Below are 20082 nucleotides of genomic sequence, written 5' to 3' on the forward strand. Positions count from 1 at the left end.
TGGTTGTTTAATTTTATACTTGATAAATGAACATGCACTCCAGAGAACCAACTATTGCTTTTTTGTTAGTTGTTGCATGTTAGTCGCTGCAAGTTAGTGGCTGCCTGTTTGTCTCTGTCCTGTTAGTTCCCGTTATCCTGTTAGTCTGTCCCTGTTTGCCGTTTCTGTTCGCCATGTTCTAAAACACAAACAAAGTCTACATTGAATAACTGATGGTGAGTGATGTATTGAAAACTTGAAGTTCATCACCTCGATTGTTCCACGTCCTCGATGGTTTCCGGTAGGTGTATATTTGCGGTTTCTTTAAGCAAACAAGTAGACAGCTCGGCGGTTAAAGCCGAGACACAAAAGATGACATTCGGCAAGCCGACCCACACGTCTTCGAGGAAGTAGATCAGTGGGCTTAGGCCTGCACACAAACGGGCCATGAAGTTGCAGAGGCCCATCCCGTTTTGCCTGAGTTAACATAAAAACATTTTACCAAAACAAAAACACAGTTTTACCTGAACGTTTTTTTTCATCTGAGAAAACGGCTGTTTGACTATAACATCCGTCCATCCGTAGATCCAATTTACCTCTGTTGCCACAGTAGACTTGACGACAGACGTATCAAAAACCCATCCATTCTGACAAACTACAGGTAGCTCAGTTGTGTTGGAGGAGTTCATCAAAAGATGATACTGAGGCTCAGTAAATATCAGACAGGAACTCGGAGTCCCATCGTCCTGAACTGGAACACTGACAGTTAGTCTTTGCTCATCGGAGAGATTCCCCAAAACACCGCCGTCATCTAAACCACTGATGTTGCAGTGATGAGAAGGAATAAACCCAATGAAGTTATTCAACAGAAAATGAAAGGGCAAAGTGGCGCGAGGAATAACTACTAATAAAATGAGCCGGAACTGAAATTTCCCCAAACCGTTCAGTTGTCTTAACACGTCGTCAAACTTCATCTCGAAAGTGCCACTCGGAATGCTGAATTAAATATTGAGCTGTTGTTCCTGTCTACAAAAAAATGATCATCCCCCTTCTGACTTTGGAAGAGCTTTTTATTTTTTTGTCCTGTTTGTTTGGTAGTTAATATTTAGTGACAAGTTAAACTTTGAATGCAAAGCTTACTGTGTTATGAATGCAAATTTTCAGCTGAAGAGCAGTAAAGATGTCAGAAAGCTCAAGCTCAGGAAAAATCTGTTCAGTGCAAAGTATGATACATAGTTACAATTTTTCAGTCACATGTAAAACCGTGCAAACTTGTTTTTTGGGAGAATCTTTATTCAATCATTGTGTTGCGTGAGCTACAGTTGTCAAAGAGAATTCTTGGCTTCGGAGTTTTGTTAGGTGTTTCATAGCAATTGTAAAAACTAAGCTGTTATCCTTGTGAAGTCTGATCTGAAATGTAAAGGACACTGTATTGTCATTTATTAAATTCCATCTACGATCTTGAGTGATATGTCCAATTACTTCCTCAGCTCCACATCTTCGATTGTCTCTGGTAGCCGGGCGTTATTTGTCTCGGGAAGGAGGAAGGTTAACAACCCAACACCTGAAGCCATCACGGCAAACACCAATCTGGGTAAACTGACCCACACTTCTTCAAGAAGAGCCACCAAGGGCGAAACTGCCACACCGAGACGGGCGAGGAAAGAACAGCAGCCGAAACCATTTTGTCTGTCACAGAACAAATAAGAACCCGCAGTGTCATTTGCTTTGTGTACCAAAAAGTGTTGGCATGCATAAATCTCTGCTCATTGTGTTTTACTGACCTCAATACAGTCGGATAGATTTCTGTCGTGTACAAATACAAAACTGTAAAAGCTGCTTCGGAAAACATCTTTCCCAGTGCCCCCAATGCTGTCCGACACACTGCCATATCTGAAACAAAGATATCCGAGAAACGCATTTCTTAGCCCACTGAGTAGATCTTCCAGCTTCTCGCACTCTCGTCACTTACCAGGCGGGATAAGTATGTTGCAAAACAAACACAATCCAGTCAGAAGAAGTCCACCACTCTGATTCAACTTTCGACCGAGTTTGTTAATTGAAAAAAGGCAGAAAATTTTGGCGGGTATTTCACTGACACCGTAGATCAACTGCGTGAGGAAAATGTTTATGCCGAATGCAGAGATATTCAAACCGATGCCGTAGTAACTGCAGGCTACTCCAAACCTATCAATGGGAGAAGAGATTGATCTGCAATGTGACATTTTTCCAATACTGTCCAACCTTGTCAAATTGAGTCATACCACACAGTGCCGGCAATTACAGTCAGTCTCCTCAACCTTGGAGTCCTCACAAGATCCAAAATTGAATATTTCTCTTTTTCATTTTCAAGCACGATTCTTTTTAACAAATCCTGCAGCAGATGGGAGAGCTCAATTGATTAGATGACATAAAAAAAATAGTTCTAATTCACCAATAATAGTTTGCACCTCAGGTTTTAGGTCATCTATAAACTGCTTTCTGCCGTTTACTATTGCACACTTGGTTAGATAAAAATAGGCGGGGTTACACTTTCCTTGGCTCACCAGCCATCTGGCGGACTCTGGAAGCCACCTGTACACACAAAAATTAATTATCAGTTACAATATTCACAACCATAATCATAATAATAATTTGATATTTTTTCCTTACCACCAATAAATGATGGCCGGCAAGAGCGGACTGGTTGCCACCGCCATTAGGTACCTCCAATCATTCACTAAATAGGCAAGCGCACCAAGCAGCGAACATCCAAAACTCCAGTCCAAGCTCAATAAAATGAGCAAGAAAGACCGATGCTTGATGTCGGCCCATTCGATACCTATGAGAAGAGATCATCATTGTTCGGGACAGAGAAAAAGTCAATTTCTAGGTTGTTGTTGTTGTCAGTTGCTTGTTTGATTTACTAGTTACATGTAAAATAAAACTCACACAAAACCACGCTAACTATGCTGACTCCAGAAGCTCCAAAGCCAGTAAAGAACCTCATGACTGCAAACATGGCAAAATTAGTCGATAGAGCACTTCCAAATCCAAAGATCATGGTCATCACAAAGGACAGCAACAGCATATTTTTCCTGCCAAATCTGCCAGAAAAAAACATGGAATTAAAAGAGACTAAAATAATGTCTGTCATGCTGAAAGAGCTCAAGCAAAAAAATAAAAAGTGCAAACAAATATAAATAAACATAAGGACCTGTCACTGAGATGGCCAAAGACTGCTGCTCCAAACATGACGCCCAAGAAGAAAATACTAGCTGTGGATTTGTTCACTCTCCTTTGCTCACATACCAGATCCCACTGAAGAGCCAATCGATTCAAAATTAAACATTTATATGATGATTTATAGAGAAATTGAGGACCAACTCACCTCTGTGGCCAGAGTAGACTTCATGGTGGAGGTATCATACACCCATCCATTCTGACAAAGTACTGTCGGCAAAACTGCCGTGTTGGAGGAATTCCGTAGCAGATGATATTGAGGCTGTGCAAACATCTGACAAGAGCTCAAACTCCCGTCATCCTCTACCGGAATACTGACTATGAGTCTTTCCTCACTGGAGAGATTTCTAAAAACATCGTCATCATCTAAAGCACTGATGTTGCAGTGGTGTAAAGGAATAAACGCGATGAAATTATTCAGTAAAAATTGAAAAGGCAAAACCAGACGAGGTATTGCCAACGCTAGCATCAGTCTATACTGAAACGGCCCAAAGCCTTTCACTTCTGCCAACACGTCATCAAACTTCATCGTGAAAGTTGAACTGGTAATGCGGAGTGAGGCACAGAGAAAACGGGAAAAGTCTTGTAGCCTAAGTTAATGGATATTTTTGGCGATCTATGACAGCATGGTGAGATATTGAGAGCTGTCTGCAATTACACATTACGAGAACACGCTTGCTAGTTTGCGCTCTCGTTAACCTACTTGTGCTTTGAACCAAAAATGTAATAATTTACTTGAGAGAGAACCTTCCATCTGTTATTATTCACCAGGAAGTTGAATCCGTCATAAGTCACAGTTGATTTATATACTTAGTTTGGTGAGTGATATGAAAATCAGCAAATTATACTTGGTTGGCTATCAACTAGCTAAATGTTAGCCATTCTGGTGTGAGGTCATTAGCAGGTCATCAATGAATGTGCTTGTATTGTGCTGTAGTTTGTTACAGCTTGTTCGATGAATTGAAAAGTACAACACCAACTTTGTCTATCTTCAGTCTATCTTAAAACACCTAATGTCAGTCATACAAACAGTTAAATTATTTTATCTTCAAACTTTATTGCCAAATACTTTTGCAGTTCCACAATTCTTTGCCTTTTCATTTAGGCTGAGTAGAGTATGGCCAGGATACATCAGTTTATTCTTTTCTTCATTAGATGGTCTTCCCCCTTGTTATTTTTTCCCTGTAATGTATAAAAATGTCAGGTTAGTCATTTGATCCAGGAAAAACTATGTTCAAATAAGTATTCAAATAAAAAAAAAAAAAACCTTACCTTGGTATGTCAAGGTCCTCTATGAACTCAGGCATTCTGGTATTATTAGTTTCAGGCAGGAATAAGGCTACTAAACCGGGCACAATCGCTGTTGCGCAGTAAGTCATGGGTGGTAGGAGAGGCCACACATCTTCAAGAAGCATGATCAGTGGAGATATGGACACAGCTAGTCGGGCTACAAAGGAAGAGTAGCCTAGACCGTTCTGTCTAGATGATAGAGAAAAAATGGTTCATGTCATGCAACACCGGATTGGAAGAGTAAAAATGCTTGACCAAGCTTGTTACTGACTAACCGTATAACTGTGGGATAGAGCTCAATTGTGTAGAAGAATATGATTGTGAACGATGCTTCCGACACGGCTTTTCCTAGAACTCCAATAATCGTCCGAATGATCCACTTATCTGAAGGATGTTTAAACATTTTGTCAGAAGGTACATTGTATGTAAATTCCTCCCTTAACCCAGAATGTAAGAAGCAGAAACCTTTTGAGACAAACATGTTGATGAAAAGGAATAGACCAGTTGAAAGCAGTGTCCCGCTCTGAGCTGGGCTTCTCCCAATTTTTTCCAATAAGAAATAAATGGCAATCTTCATTGGTACTTCAATTGATAGAAATACAAAGTGAGTGAGGTACAGGTTTAATCCAAAACCGCTGATGTTGAGAGTTATTCCATAGTAAGTAAACGCAACGCCAAACCTGAAAGAAGAAAACGACCAATTCAAAAATAGAAACTCCACACTAAAGCTCATCTTAGCTTTCTACTAATTTTGTACAATCAATAACAAAATGAGATTTGTGCAGTAAGTCAGACATTGATTAGCTGGTGTCTGGCTCTATCCAAAGTTCAGAAATCTACATAACCTCTCCTTTAACGCTCACTATTTAACACACAGTATTTAATTTGTGCTTCTTCAAATGTTCAACTAACAGTTTTAATATTTCAACAAAGGTTCAACCTTTGAGCTCCTGCTATGTAATTAGTATTCAGATTTAGCTGCAAGATCAAAGAATTACATAGCGACAAAAAAAGTTTTCTGGCGAATAATTTTAACCATCACCCGTTCTTTTAAACCTTACCATACAATCCCAAGGTATATGCCAAGTTTCCTTAAGCTTGCGGTTTTGAAAAGATCAATAAAAGTGTACTTCCTGTCATCGGTGTGGGTTTCGACCGATTCCAACAAAGCCTGTAAAACAAAGACACAAACCATCAGATCACGGTCATCTGATTGATCCAAAGCAAAAACGAACAAACCCTGGGCGTGATATTGGCCATGCACTTGCATCTGTTGTTCATTTCTGCACATTGATTGATGTAATAATGGGCATCATCGATCTTCCCTTTAGCCACAAGCCATCTTCCAGACTCTGGAAGCCACCTGGACATAAAAAATGCGGTGTCACCTCCAAAGTATTTCGACACACATTAGGACGGTCTGACCCTTGAATACCTCCAAGCAACCAGGGCCAATATCAAGGGTGAGGTCACGGCCAGAATGAGCAACCTCCATTCATTTACAAAATATGCCATTCCAACCAAAATGCAGCTTCCAAGTGTCCAATCAAGGCTGAAGATGATACCAAAGAGTGTCCTCTGTTCTACGCCCAACCACTCTAAATCTGGGAAAATACATCTGAAATTTCAGCCAACGTGGTGCAATATTTGAAGAAAAACGGTGACTTTACATACTTAGAACAATTGAGATGATACTTATTCCAGCAATGGACATCCCAGTGAGAAAACGCATAATTCCAAACATTGCATAGGACGTGGAGAGCGCACTTAGCACGGCAAATGTCATAGTTGTCAGATAGGACAACAAGAGCAGCCGGCGCCGGCCAAATCTGGTTAGAAAAAAGAATCACACTCTTTATTTACTGCAAGACAACAGCTTTGTTTCTATGACACAAGAATTTAATTCCAGCTACCTGTCACTAAGAAATCCAAACAAAGGCGCTCCTAACATAACACCAATGAAGAAGATGGTGGCTGTTGCTTTGTTCATACCTTTCCTGCTGCACACAAGATCCCACTGTGAAGAAATAAAAAAATAAAAAGACTTTGCTATACGGTAATTTAATTAGTTGTAGGAATGCTATTAATCACCATAGCAGAATTCTTTCTAAAACAATCCCAAATATTTGTAGGCTCACTTCCCATTTCCTTTTTCCTATCAAATTAAAGAACTTACCTCTGTTGCTAATGTCGATTTAAAATAGGTTTTGTCGTATACCCATCCGTTTTGACACTTAACAACCGATGACTCCTCACTGCTGTTCAACAGGTTTGGATGTCGAGGCTTGGAAAACATCATACAGGAGCTCAGGGTCCCGTCCGTCTCTGTCGGAATACTAAAGATCAGCTTCTGTTCCAAAGTTAAATTCGAGGAGATGTTTAAGTTATCCAGAGTGCTGATATCGCAGTGATGAACGGGAACCCCGGCCATGAAGTTATTGAGCAGGAAGTGACAAGGTACCGTGATTCGAGATAAGACCTGGATCAAGATTAATTTAATTTGAAATTTTCCAACGCCACCTATTTCTGAAAGTATATTGTCAAATTTCATTTTGGATAACTTTCAAGATGTCCCTGAGTTGAACTTCCACAGCAGAAGTGAAGTGTGCTCTCCTCTGTGCAAGGTAAAATGTATCATTGTGATGTTAATAATTACAAATGTCTTGAACTGCATTCGAGTGATCTGTGGTTAGTGCAGGCCTTCTTAACTGCTGTGTGACACACCCTCAACTCATCCAGAAAGGAAAATATCATGCCTTCTAAAGATGAAACCCAGAATACACTTAAACATCAGTGGCCCCAAAATTGACCCCTGTGGAACGCCACACGACAATGAGGCATCCAGCATGCTTTACAACAGAAGACAAAGCAATACAATTATTGTTTTCATCAAACCAATGATTTAAGACCATTGTTACACATTCACAAAGGTTCTAATCTCCTTTGGTGACTCAAATCAATGTTAATATCTTTTAAATCTATCTAAGCTATTGTCGAGGGCATGATCTTTCCTTATCGCAACCATGTGAGATGCTAAGTCAGCTGTGTCCAAGAGAGCATCGACACCTCTTCTTGCTCTTTAAATAGAGTAGAGAAGGAGCAAAGCGGCATTCCAGCCAGTTGGTGCTTGACCCAAACACCTATAATTCACTCTAATTTGTCTCTTCTCTGCTTGGATTCTAATTTTCCATCTGAACCTGAACAAAAATAAAGGAAATAATAATTACAAAGCTGGATCTCAATGAATAGGAGAAAAGGACTTATTTCATGGATGAAAAAAGGGACTATGAACTATGTAAGTAGCTATTTTCCCATTGACTTAATCCATTAGCTGAAATATCATAGTAAGCATCGGGTGATTTCTTTTGTATATACGGACCCATACATGGAATTATCGTCAGTAAAGATTCTGCTTGTTTATTAAAAAAAAGCAAGCTGCTATTTATTTAAAGAGATCTGTAGGAGTGTTAATTGTGCTTCAATGACACAAAAGCTTAACTCGGGGGAGACAAAATAAGTTTACCTTGACAAGGCTACTCTATAAATACCTCCCAACTCCAAACATATCCATACAAGACATACATCACATCAACTCCTTGGCTAAGGCAACACAATGGAAACATCTAATCAGCTCGAGGTCAGTCCTGAAGGGGGTCATGCATCGGACCAAGTAATTCTTTCAAAGATGTCGACTTCCTGTTGTCATGGAGACAGGCCATGGTAGCAAAATGAATGCCTTACTTGGAAGCAGAAATTCTTGCTGCACCAAAGGTGGTAACATGAAGTGGAACCGAGTGAGAAGAGAGTTCTACAGAAGAGCCTGTATATTTTCTGTTGTATTAGGCCTACTACCCCCCCCCCCCCCCCCAAATAACCACAACTATGATACCACCTTGTGGTGACGGCATGACAATGTCATGACGAGATTGTCTTGAAGGATTGCTTTTCTACTAAACCAATGTCTGTGGTGACATTTTTTTTTTAAATTCAGTTAAAAATATATTGGCATTTTATAACGCTAAAACAATGGCTTTAGCTGTCGGGTCATTTCCTCAATATGTGAAACAGTCATAAATGGAAATGTTGCTGCTGCCACACTTGTTAAGGTGACAGCAACCCTCCCTTTATAAACAAGAGAACTTGGAGTGCATCCATCTAATTCTTTTTCTTGTTGACTTGGAAGGTGAAGGCTGTTTTCCTCATGATATTACATACCATTCCATTTACAGCTCGAATGAAAGTGCAAAAAGCAAAGTGGCACTCTTTTTAAGACGTGTGATGCAACAATTACTCATTTAGAAATGTCATTTTTGAATATCTTAGGAATTTAAAGAGGTGTTTGTCTTCTAACCAAGGCATCACTGGAGACGCTGAGAACTTTGCAAGTGAATCGCAAATGGAATCAGAAGCTGAGGACTCCGAAAACACTGATGCCTCGGTCTCTCGGTTGGATGGTTTCCAAGGACGTGGTATCCCTGAATCTGATGAAGATGAGTCTGATGAAGAGCTTCTAAGATCTTTAGAATCACAACACTCAAAATCGATTCTTGAGCAACACTTGTATGACGAGAGCGAGGTTGAGGAGGAAGAGGAAATTTACGACCCGAGAAAGATAACCACTATTGAAACCTCTCCAATGTCACTGTTTTCAAAATCAGAGTGCCATGAACTTCACAGTGGACAACTGCCAAGGCCACTCTTACGTTCATCTACCTCCTCCTTCGGGTCTGATCCTCAAATGACCCTGGCCACTGATGAGCCCCAGGGGGGCAGTTATAGGCAGGGCCAAGGGACTGAGAGCAGGGGGGTTGACTCTTTAGAAGAAGGAGGGAGCAGCAAGGCACCTCCTGTTGCAGTCTCCTTTGGAATCTCAGATGAGGGTGCTGAGCAGGCAGAGACGTGGAAGTCCGAGTCTGACACAGATCTGCGGGACAACCACGGGGCGAGGTGTACACGTAAGTACAATATTGATCTTCTACTCAATAGGTCGCATTGATAGTACAAACTGTCCAGTTATTGGTTCCTTTTGTGCAACATTAAAATATGTACAAAAAAATCTTTAAAATGTCATTAAATTATGTAAAAACCAAAAAAAAAACGCTTTTAAAACAGTAAGTACGATCAGAGTGATGATTATTTTGATATGGTAATGCAGAGCCTTACAAGTCATGGTGGGACAAGAATAAAATATGACGAAACGGTAAGGCCAGCAGAAGCTAATTTGACGGACACCAGCATGTGTCAGGCCAGTGGTGTTATCCGACCTTTCGTTCAAAGTGAGGTCCTTCCGTTGCTTGCCCGACACACCTCCCAAAGTTCGCTGTAAGTGAATATGATGCTTTTATTAGAGCGCTTGCTTTTGCAATGGAAGAGCTGTCAGAAGCTTCCAGTTAGTATGCTGACTTTATATGAAAGTAGCTGAAGGATGGCGTCAACGTGAAAGTGAGTCGATATTCCAAAAAACCTAACGGATAAATATAACGAAAGAGTTAGTCACAAAAAACGTCATTTCCATTAATATGTTTATCCTCTTTCTCTGTCTTCGCTTAAGGATTTGATCAAGATGAAAGCCAATCGCAAAAGCAAGTTAAGGAGACTAAGTCGAAATGTAAACGAATTGCTCGCCTTCTGACTGACGCACCCGACCCTCAAAATAAAGGAGCTCTCCTCTTCAGAAAACGCCGGCAGAGGGTGAAGAAGTACACACTAGTAAGTTACGGGACTGGTAAGAGTAAGTTTAACAGTGAAGACCGATTGGAAGAAATCCAAGAGACCGGGTTTGCCACATCCAGCGAGTCCGAGTCTGGAGAAGAGTACTCCGTATATCTCCGGCAGCATGATTTAAGTGTGAACTGGGAAAGTGTTCGAGAGATGGAAGTTCTTCCCGGGACAAAAGGAAAGGGAGTATTGATGTTTGCGCATCGTCGTAAACGTATGGATGAAGTTGTCGCGGCGCAAGAGCTCCATAAGAAAGGATTATACTCCAAAGCACCGTCAGAACCTGGATACACAAACAATTTGTACAACATGAGGAAAATATCTGATCACTCCGAACAGGGCAACTTCATGAACAGACATATTCATCAGATGGACCAGCAAAGATCTTCGGTGTCAAACAGGACGGCAAAGCCCTTTTCAGGGGTTCGAGTTGGGCCGGCTGATCAGAGCAAGCCTGCTGGTACTGTTCTAGTGAGAAAACCAGAGTTCAAGGTACCCGTCCCTATCGTCTCAAACCAACAAGCTTGGTCTCCGACCGGAGATATCATAGCCTCCAGAGATGAGCGAATATCTGTGCCAGCGATCAAGACTTGCTGTTTCCCAGAGACGAGACGTAAAAGCTCTAACAAACAGCAACAGATATCCAAACAAGGCTCGGACGGTAGAGAAAGCAGAGCTTATATGGAGTCGGAGGAAGATTGTTTCAGCCTCGGTGCTGAAGCTTGTAACTTCATGCAACCCAGAGCAATTAAACTCCCGAAACCACCCCCGGTGGCACCAAAGCCTGTCATTAATCCAAAATGTCCACCTTGGTTAAAAAGCCCTCCGAGTGAACCGTGTATCCCTTCAAGAAGTTCAGTTTCCCAAACGAAATATCTCCCAGAACCCCAGAGACACCACCATTACATCTCTGAAGCTCAAAAGTTGCCCAACTCCTGGGAAGCGGATCGAGCCCAGGCAAAGATTCAAACACCTGCCGTTGGCAGGGTGTCGGTCGGCTCGTCTTCTCAGTCACGTCTTCAGCCAACCACAAATAGTTGGAACAAACCTCTGCCAAGATCGGTCATGGCGTACCGTCCAACTTTCACTCCACTTCACCCACAGTTAACGACCGGGAGCAAGCAAGACAGCGCACCAAGTTCTGTCGCCTCTTGTCCACCAAAACCGATGAAACCAATCACATCTAAAATCTCACCGGCTCCTCCAAAAGGTCAAGTCTTCAGTCAGGGTTTTGATCATGGTGCTCGCGCCATGACGGGAAAAGGCGCAGAGTTATTTTCCAAAAGACAGTCCCGAATGGAGAAGTTTATTGTCGCCGGTCCGACTGCAACTGAAATACGATGCCCTTCTCCAACTATGTCCTTACCCCACTCCTGGAGATATTCATCTAATGTCCGCGCGCCACCTCCTTTATCTTACAATCCACTTGACTCCCCGTTTTATAATCCGAAAAAAACCTCCGCGGCGCCACCCAAATCAGTCCCAAAGCAAATCAACACTTTCGATATCGTGAAACATCAGCCATATCATTTGGACTCATCACTCTTCCACCATCATGTACTTCCAGTTGCTAAAAGTCCCAACGCCAAACCAGTACCGCCATCAAAGTTCGACATTACCAAGAAACTCAAACAAAGATCTGCCCACTCTCATTCTTCTAATATCTCTGAGCCTGATTTTGAAAGCAAGTCAGAGGCCTCCGCTAAGTCCTCAGCTAAGTCCTCAGGACCGGTAAGTTCATCAAACTCCTCTGCTCGGCAAAACACCAAATGGGCTGAGCTTCTCGCAGTTGACGCTCACTTGGATGCAAAACACGCTGGTCGTCAGCCAAGCGCCAAGCAGGCACCTAGCGTCCAAGCTGCTAGCACGCTTCTCCAGCGGCCATCTAGGGATAGCGGCTTAGCTTCATCTTTCAATCCTACATTTGTAATTACTCGAGGCACATTTCAAATGGCACCTCGGCCAAAATTTTCAGCGAAGAAGTCGGTGGCGACAACTAAACAGTGGAGGCCTGTTGCGATGCTAAATTAGCTCCAGAAATAGCCGTGCCGAGGCAATGCAATCAACATGACACTTGTTGGGGGGGGGGGGATAAAGCAGCCCCCCCCCTCCTATAAAATGCTTGACTTGACAGCGTATGAGCTTAAGCATGCTTCTGCGGAATATAAACCTCAAGGTTTGCTAGCTCATCTTTCTGAAAGTTATGCAAACAGGAAGTCAAAGAGAATAATGAATGATTCTTAAGAATGGCTTACTGTAGCTCACCGATTATTTCAAGCCAATTATTTATATTAACAAGCATAGATATTTAAATATCACCTATAAATGATGACAAACAGTAGAAGGGTGTCAGTACATTTTCAGGAATTTTGAATTCTTTGAGGGAAAAGGTAACACATGGATGTGTTGATAAAATATATTTAATTTTATGGCATGTTTTGAAGACACCTGCATGCACTTCTTAGATATAATTTTGAATTCCTTCAATCTCATTCCGAAGTCATCAGACATTTTGTATTTTATGGCAAAGAAGTTCAATATATTATGAACATCAATTTGACAAAAAAAAAAAAAAAAAAAAAGTCGGATCTCCTTGTGTCTCTCTTTCTGATATGGAATTGTTTCATGCACATCTTGTTTTCAGCACAATTAAAATTCTCTTTTCTCATTCTTGTGCACTTCCTGTGTCCAGCTGCTTTTCTTGTACGTGTACATTTCTCTCTTTCTGTCCCTATGATCTGATACACAAAAATATTATTTGTCATATGAACTCAAAGTCAGAGTAACGCAATTTTGCAATCTTATAAATGACACACATACACACACTCATATTATATATATATATAATTATATAAAAATAATTTATAACAATAAATAATTTTGACAGTGTATTTTTTTTGTCAGGGACATGGCAAAAGGCGCTCCTTTAGCCTGCCGAGGCCCTCCCGTTCTGCTGGGCCTATGCCACCAGTGGCCACACAGCATCCTCAGCGAGCATTCTACAAGCCACCCACACCCTGGGAGGCTGCGTCCAGAAGCCCTTTCGGTTCAGTGGACGACGCCTTCTCAATCCACAGCGCCTCGTCACCGGTCGCCTCACATGTCAACGTCGCGGCGACCCGAGGGGCCCTGCCCGAGCCTCCGGAGGAATGGAAGCGCAGAGTGTCGCTTGCGAGTGAGGGTTACTGTCGTACGACCCCGATTTACGTGACCTCAGCACCCATGAGGATGAAATGTGCACGGGACAAACCGACACCCTTACTTTTTCCTCCCACATTTTAAAAACATATATGTTGTGTTAACTGAAATTGTTCACGGGTGAGGGTCAGCTAACCCTTGACCCAAACAAAGACAAGTGCAATGTAAAATTTATATTTCTGCATAAAATACATGTGCACTCACTTAGATATGAAAAAACAGCTCCCTCACTCACGTGTTTGTTTGTGACACATTTCGCAAAATTCTCTTTGATTAATGATGCATCCATTGGGACACAAAACACCATTTTCCACAATTGAAGTATATTTCATAGAGTGTCAAAATGTACTATTTCATGTTGGCATGTTAACTTAAAAGGTGTGTCTGTGTGTTGCATGCCTACTCACCCATTTGGTGAGAATGAAACATTTTGTTTGCTCCTTGTGCACAAATACAGCATTAAAACTTGACAAAAAAGTGGACTTCTTGTTCTTTCTAACACCTAACAATACATTTGAGAGGTAAAACCATCACTAATGTAGGATCATCCAAAGTGGTCTTGTTTAGTTTTAGGTGGTTTCAATTTCCAATATTAATATTATATTCAAAACAATTAAAAATGAAACTAACACGGACATGTTGACCGTAACCGCTCCGACACAAGACGGTTTTATCTCTGGAGGAGGAAGAAGTTCTTATAGGAGGACTTGTCTCGTTCCATCCTCTAATGTTGCCCGATGGTGTTTGAGTGTGCTTTGGAGTGTTTGTCAGGTTATATTTAGCCTATTGATGCAAGCTGCATTCCATGCACAACAGACACACAGACACACTGGCAGTGTGGCTTTAGTGTTCGCGAGTGTGAAGCTCAGCGAAGATCAAACCGGCGAGTGCAGGCTGACCTCTGAAGCCTGGCCCGCTTTTTCTCCCTCAAGGATTCACTTCGCACTCCCGGGACACCATCGCAGGTACGCAAAACATCGGACGGGCTTTTTATTCATTCATATTATAAACATTGTTATTCTCAAATTGAATTTCCGGTATGTATTGTGTCTTTCTTGTTTGAGGTTTTAACAGTATGTGTGAATGTTCTTAATTTTCTTCAGTAGTCAACTTCCGTTTTATCTGTGCATTTATTTATTTTTAATTGCTTCATTATATAATCCATGTATTAGAATACTGTGGTCTGTTTATAAACAACAACAACAATAAGAGTATAGAAACAATTAGTGGGGAAAAAACATTGTAATATTTTTCCAGTAAAGTTATCATTACCATGAAATGCTTGCATATGGTGAAGAAGTGTAAGTGATTATGTAATCTATAAAAAAAAGACTAGTGTCAATTCAACGCATGGTTCGATTTTAATAAGGCAAATAAAATTAGCATGAGTAGCATGAAATCCAATCTAGTAGATTTCTGTCGCGAAGAACCCATATTTGGTCGGAAAAAAGTATTGTATATTATTTATACTGTATTAAATTATGTTTAAATATTTAGTCAAATAAATACATAAATGTTAATATATATTAAAAATAATTATATTAAATAATACATATATATTTAAAATGTTACATATTGATGACTGAATTATATCCATCATAGTATTGTAACCCAATCTTTGTCGTCATCATGACCCATGACCCAGGCTTTTACGTTGTTCTCTCATTAGGAAAATGGCACCCGCTCAACACTGTGGTGTCTCAAAATTGCAAACAAGCTCACTGAGTGTCTCGTATGTGTTTCCCAGTATTGCCTCACCGCACTCAGCAACAACCTTGCCAGCCCCCACAATGTCACAATTCTGTACAATGCCAACTGGAGAGAAGAAGAAGCATGCGGCTGCTATTTGTCGAGAGGTTCACAGTACAAACGGTAAACGCGACACTGTGTCAAGAATACAACATCTCTCTAAGGGATGCAAAATGTCCATCGCGCCATAAATAAGCTAAGCGGTTGATTTAGCACCCGTAGAAGCCAGCGCTTTGTCTTTGCCCTTTTCAAAGCTCTATTTCTAGGTGGGTCGTGGGTGGGGCACAGGCGGGTCCATGTGTTAGAATAATGTGAAGCGCTGTGACAGCTGGCCGCCATTCTGACACATTGAACGCCCAACTCATTTTCCATGACATGCAACTTTTAGTGAATGAAGCGTGACGAAACAGCGACGAGACATATCAAGACTTCAAAAAATAAGTCTCCACTATATCTGAAGTTTAAACTGTCTTAACTGTAATTTGGATGGCTCTTGCCCTTTTACAAATTGCTTTTTTATGATGTTACAGGATAGTTCTATTTTATTGTGGCTGTCAGAGTCTTTAAATAGTTCCAGTAATGAAAAACTGATTCTGATTTAAAATTTTTGAGCATTGTTGCTTATTCTGGGACGAGGTTAATTACAGTTACTGTGCATGTACATATATTTTCTTGAACCCAGTCAGGGTTAGTTAAAATAGATGTTTGACGTCTACAGTCGTCAATGGTAGTGAATGAATTGATTACATATTGTATCTACATAAAGTTCATGAAACATGAAAAGTTGAAGTGATACTTTTTTTGTCATTGGCATTTTGAATCATTTCAGCGGGAAAAGATAATTTGAGGTACACGTTTTGAGTAGAGTCACGGAACGAATTGAACTCCTGCATCGTCGCTTGTGATCTTAGATGACGTGATGGATCTTGGAAAGAAGCACAGCACCCCCAAAGACATCATGCTGGAGGAGCTGTCGCTGCTGTCCAACAGAGGCTCTCGTCTATTCAAGATGCGTCAGAGACGCTCGGAAAAGTACACCTTTGAAAGCATACAAAACGAGGCCAACGCGCAGCTTAACGTGAGTTTGCCGGAACAAATGTCGTGTTGTAACCACATCGTGTTGAGAAGTGAAATCGGAGCTTTTTGCAAGAGGCTCCTCAGAAAATCGACAAGCCATGTCAAAGTGCATAGAGGTTAAGGCTACAGGGTGACCTCAACTTTACCTTAACTGTGTTTTGCAGAATGATATTCTGGCCCGGAGTGCACAAATGATTGAAATAAAAGTGGACGCGCCAACCAATGAGGATACTCCTCTTCCAGAGAAGACCGAGCCAGGTAATAACATTTAGTCATGACAAAAAGTATTGACTAGGGCCTTACCAATTGATCGGCCGTGAGCGCTAACAAACAAACAAACAAACAAACAAACAAACAAACAAACAAACAAACAAACAAACAATAAATAAAAACATCCAATAAATAAAAAAAATTCATGAATGAATAAATAAATAAATATACTGATTGAACCAAACCAGTAATCAAAATCATAATTGATTGTTTGCGTATTTTTAAATATGTCCAAACTCTACAGCAACAAGCTTTCAAATATCCAACGTTTCAGTCCTCCCATCCTCTGCAAATAACTCAATTCTTTTCAACCATCTCAGGCTTTTGAAATGTGAGTCCAGTGTGGAGAAATTTGATTTAGAGCATTAGTAAGGATTTAAATGTGTTCCCTTATCATTCATTATGGTGAATGTCATTTTTTTTTTTTTGTCATCCATATTTCCCCCCCCTACTGCCACCGCTCCACGGGGCGCTAAAAATAAGAGCGACTGCCAAACAGTCAAGCATGAGTTTGCGATTATGTAATGTCATAAAAAACAACAACCCAAAAAGCGACAACACACTGTACAGTCAGACGAGCGAGGAGCTTGGCAAGAATTCCATTCTACAATAGCGACTTTACTTTTTCAAACAAAGAATGATTAATTGCCTGGTTTCATCTCATGTGTTCCATCAAAAGCCAACGAGATAAGTCCTGAAGGGGTGCCATCCCATGTGGACATGTTACATGATGAGTGTGCACTTTAAGTATGCGCTATTTTAAGACCGAAGATCACAATGATGGACAAGTCAGTCTGCCAAGGCTAAAAGCTCTCTGAGCACGCTCTCTTCTCGTCACTGTTTGCCGTAAAATGAATTGTTCAAATTGTTATGATCCAAAACATCTTGATCAATGTTATTTTTACACAAGAATATTCTCCTATTTTTAAATTCTAGTTTTCCCTTCACTTGCATTTATTAAGGTACTTTTCCAATTGTTTATAATGCTCAACATGTACAAAACTGTTTTTTCTGCTATTCATACCATATTTTTTTGCATCCTTTGGATCAGACATTGCCCCCCCCCCCCCCCCTCATATCTATTTTACTCGAGTTACTCTGGAAACAACACTACAATGCTCTTCAAATTCATGAAAAAATAAATAAATAAAAATTGTGGGGCACTACGACTTCTGCCCCTCATGGCTAGCCACAATTTGTGTGTTTTTTTTAACAGATACAAACGCAGAGAATTTAAATGCCACCTCGATGCCCAAACCCTACCATTCACCCTGGGAGGAGGCCATTAGCAACGATCCGGGCCTCGCTGAAACTTTCAAACTCACCATGCCTGCAATGGACCCTCGACCAGAACTTCCCGAATACAAAAGCTTTAACCGGTAAGGAAATCTTCCATTCGAATCGGTGGGAACTAATTTATCAATGTGGTTTACGTTACAGGGTCGCGACCCCTTACGGCGGCTTTGACAAAGCGCCGCGTGGAATCACATTTAAACTTCCAGAGTTGGATCTGAACCCTCCTAAGTATCCGGAGCTCCAAGAGCCAGGAACGAAGAGACCCACATTCAATCGAAGCGCCCAGGGATGGATATCTGAGGGCACTCATCTCATCCTGCCCACAATCACCCTAGAGTCCGTTCTGGTCCCCGAGTCAGAAGACCTGTAAGGAGATCTGGGGTTCTCCCCACACAACAGACGACGGAATGTTTTCCTCAACTATCTCTCAGATGATTAGTGTGTAAGTCATGTAAATAGAGAATGTTGCAAATGGTCCCCATGAGAGTTTCCAGTGGTTATGAACATGTGATGTAAATAAAGAAAATAGATCAGACCCATCTATGCATTTTAAAAGTCATAATAAATAATAATAATTAAAAGAAAGTTTGCCCACCCTTATCTTTGGACTTGATTCAGTAACAGAAACAAGTAGAATAATTTGCGCAAGTGCTGATGTCATGCTTCTAATTTTGGTGATATAAATGGAAACAACATAGACAAGTGCACGCTCAGTGTGCGAGCATGTGCGTCACATTTCTTTATAGCGCCGAGAGGGGACAGATGGAGGGACATTACAAAGTTGGCGCGGGTTCGTCACAAGAGAGGACGTCCCCGACTAGCTGAGCGGCAATTAAACTAATAAGAGCAGAGGAAGAAGGCCTTGTGCATCTGTGGGGACGTATGACGAGAGAGCGTGCTATAAACAGACACACACGTTCCACTTTACTTGGACTGACTGTACGTGACACTGATCTACTCTCAAAGACTAGACTGTGACTAGATCTTCACCTTTTCACATTTTTTGTGGCGCTCATTTCCAGCTATTCATTGGAAAAACTCCTAAAAAAATGTTTTCCATTTTTGTGGTCTTTCTGAAACGTGTTTAGATGCCGCAAGATGTTAACAAAACTACGTAGGAATACTGATAGAGTTACTGCAACTTGTGACTATTTTAATCAATGATTATTCAGTCAATTATTTTGATGATTAATCAACGAATTAGATGTTTTAATTTCCATCCTTGTGTTCAAAAACAGGAAAACAAATATATAAAAATAAAGAAATGAATAAATTTTATATATATATATATATATATATATATATATATATATATATATATATATATATATATAGAGAGAGAGAGAGAGAGAGAGAGAGAGAGAAATGAAAATTTTAAAGGATGATAGAAAATAATATTGCAAGTCACTCAAATATTGTGCACAGGTTTAAACATCAGCACTGCACTTAAGTGTAGAAACATTCTATCAAGTTAAATATAACAGAACTGTACTGGGGCAGTGATTCGTTAAAGAACCACTAGAGTGAGCCAGAGTACCACTAATGACCCCAGTAGCACAATGAAAAATTAAAATACTTTGTGGTTGTATATTACATTCTCCATCTGATTAGCCGACGGCCATTCCAGAGTGTGCCCCCCCCAACCCAAGCGATATAGAAAATGGATGGATCCATTCAGAGCAGCTACGTGATGTTGAACGCCAGAGTAAAAAAAAAAAACCCAAAAACGACTCACTCGAGCTATTTGACTTGCAAAATTCTAAATATAGCATCACGTTACCTGGCATTTGCGCCTTGTCAAAGCACAGGCATGTGGAGAGGGCTCCGTCCCCACACTGCTTGCTGCATGATTATGAAACGGGCGCAGTCATGTGATGTCTTCTCTCATCATCATCATGACAAGTTGCAAGTCTGACCTTCCTCCTCTTCCTCCTGCTCCTCCTCACGCGCGCGCACGCACGCAAGAGGGAAAGGGGGGGGGGGGGTACACATAACGGCAGTGCACTTGAGGCTACACTAGGGGCGGAGTTTGACCTCCCAAGTCTCCAAACATCACTAATCCGCGTCGGACACTCTGGCCACAAACCATCACTGGCCTCGTTTATCACTCACACACTGAGGGTGGGGGAGAGAAAAGGGATGGGTGGGGGGGGAATTTTAAGCGAAATTAAAGTGTCCCGGGCACCAAGCAGAGGGTTGAGGCTGCAGCCCTGCGTGTCGGAGGGATTGCCAATGGTGCACTATGACAGATAGTGCTGCGCGTATCTGCAGTAGGCGCCCCTC

The 20082-nt window shown here is 41.1% G+C and overlaps 4 protein-coding genes across 7 annotated transcripts in view; 2 read left to right on the top strand and 2 right to left on the bottom strand.

Moving 5' to 3' along the window:
- Positions 1-1394: 1394 nt before the first annotated feature.
- On the bottom strand, positions 1395-3730 carry LOC147057132 (solute carrier family 22 member 7-like). Its single transcript, XM_085911328.1, has 9 exons — positions 3350-3730; positions 3176-3279; positions 2911-3065; positions 2632-2800; positions 2430-2553; positions 2244-2353; positions 1952-2166; positions 1764-1872; positions 1395-1668 (listed from the first exon to the last, which is right to left on the bottom strand). Exons 1-9 carry the CDS (start codon positions 3728-3730, stop codon positions 1458-1460), a joined length of 1578 nt encoding a protein of 525 aa, XP_085767454.1. The 3' UTR covers positions 1395-1457.
- Positions 3731-4261: 531 nt separating this feature from the next.
- Positions 4262-20082, bottom strand: part of LOC147057133 (solute carrier family 22 member 7-like) — a 29030-nt gene continuing 13209 nt past the window's right edge. Inside the window, exons 3-12 of one of the 3 annotated variants that reach the window (XM_085911327.1) lie at positions 6668-6816; positions 6405-6508; positions 6166-6320; positions 5927-6095; positions 5731-5854; positions 5553-5662; positions 4957-5171; positions 4767-4875; positions 4474-4680; positions 4262-4383 (exon numbers count right to left, since the gene is read on the bottom strand). In XM_085911327.1, coding sequence (XP_085767453.1) covers positions 4353-4383; positions 4474-4680; positions 4767-4875; positions 4957-5171; positions 5553-5662; positions 5731-5854; positions 5927-6095; positions 6166-6320; positions 6405-6508; positions 6668-6790 — 1347 coding nt within the window. In that variant the 5' untranslated portion in view covers positions 6791-6816 and the 3' untranslated portion in view covers positions 4262-4352. Of the gene's footprint in view, positions 4384-4473; positions 4681-4766; positions 4876-4956; positions 5172-5552; positions 5663-5730; positions 5855-5926; positions 6096-6165; positions 6321-6404; positions 6509-6667; positions 7043-20082 lie in introns of those variants that run through there. The other 2 variants (XM_085911325.1, XM_085911326.1) reach the window with 2 other exon arrangements.
- On the top strand, positions 9215-13881 carry synpo2b (synaptopodin 2b). Its single transcript, XM_085913087.1, has 3 exons — positions 9215-9446; positions 10043-11940; positions 13114-13881. Exons 1-3 carry the CDS (start codon positions 9230-9232, stop codon positions 13489-13491), a joined length of 2493 nt encoding a protein of 830 aa, XP_085769213.1. The 5' UTR covers positions 9215-9229; the 3' UTR covers positions 13492-13881.
- On the top strand, positions 14197-18390 carry myoz2b (myozenin 2b). 2 transcript variants are annotated; one of them, XM_085912269.1, is made up of 6 exons: positions 14197-14372; positions 15155-15279; positions 16068-16234; positions 16398-16491; positions 17720-17882; positions 17944-18390. In XM_085912269.1, exons 1-6 carry the CDS (start codon positions 14197-14199, stop codon positions 18167-18169), a joined length of 951 nt encoding a protein of 316 aa, XP_085768395.1. In that variant the 3' UTR covers positions 18170-18390. The 2 variants fall into 2 exon arrangements, with proteins under 2 accessions (XP_085768395.1, XP_085768396.1); XM_085912270.1 differs by lacking the exon at positions 15155-15279 and having other exon boundaries at positions 14261-14372.

Source organism: Syngnathus leptorhynchus, chromosome 5 (assembly GCF_054491065.1).
Source record: "Syngnathus leptorhynchus isolate UIUO chromosome 5, UIUO_Slep, whole genome shotgun sequence".
NCBI classification, from domain to species: domain Eukaryota; kingdom Metazoa; phylum Chordata; class Actinopteri; order Syngnathiformes; family Syngnathidae; genus Syngnathus; species Syngnathus leptorhynchus.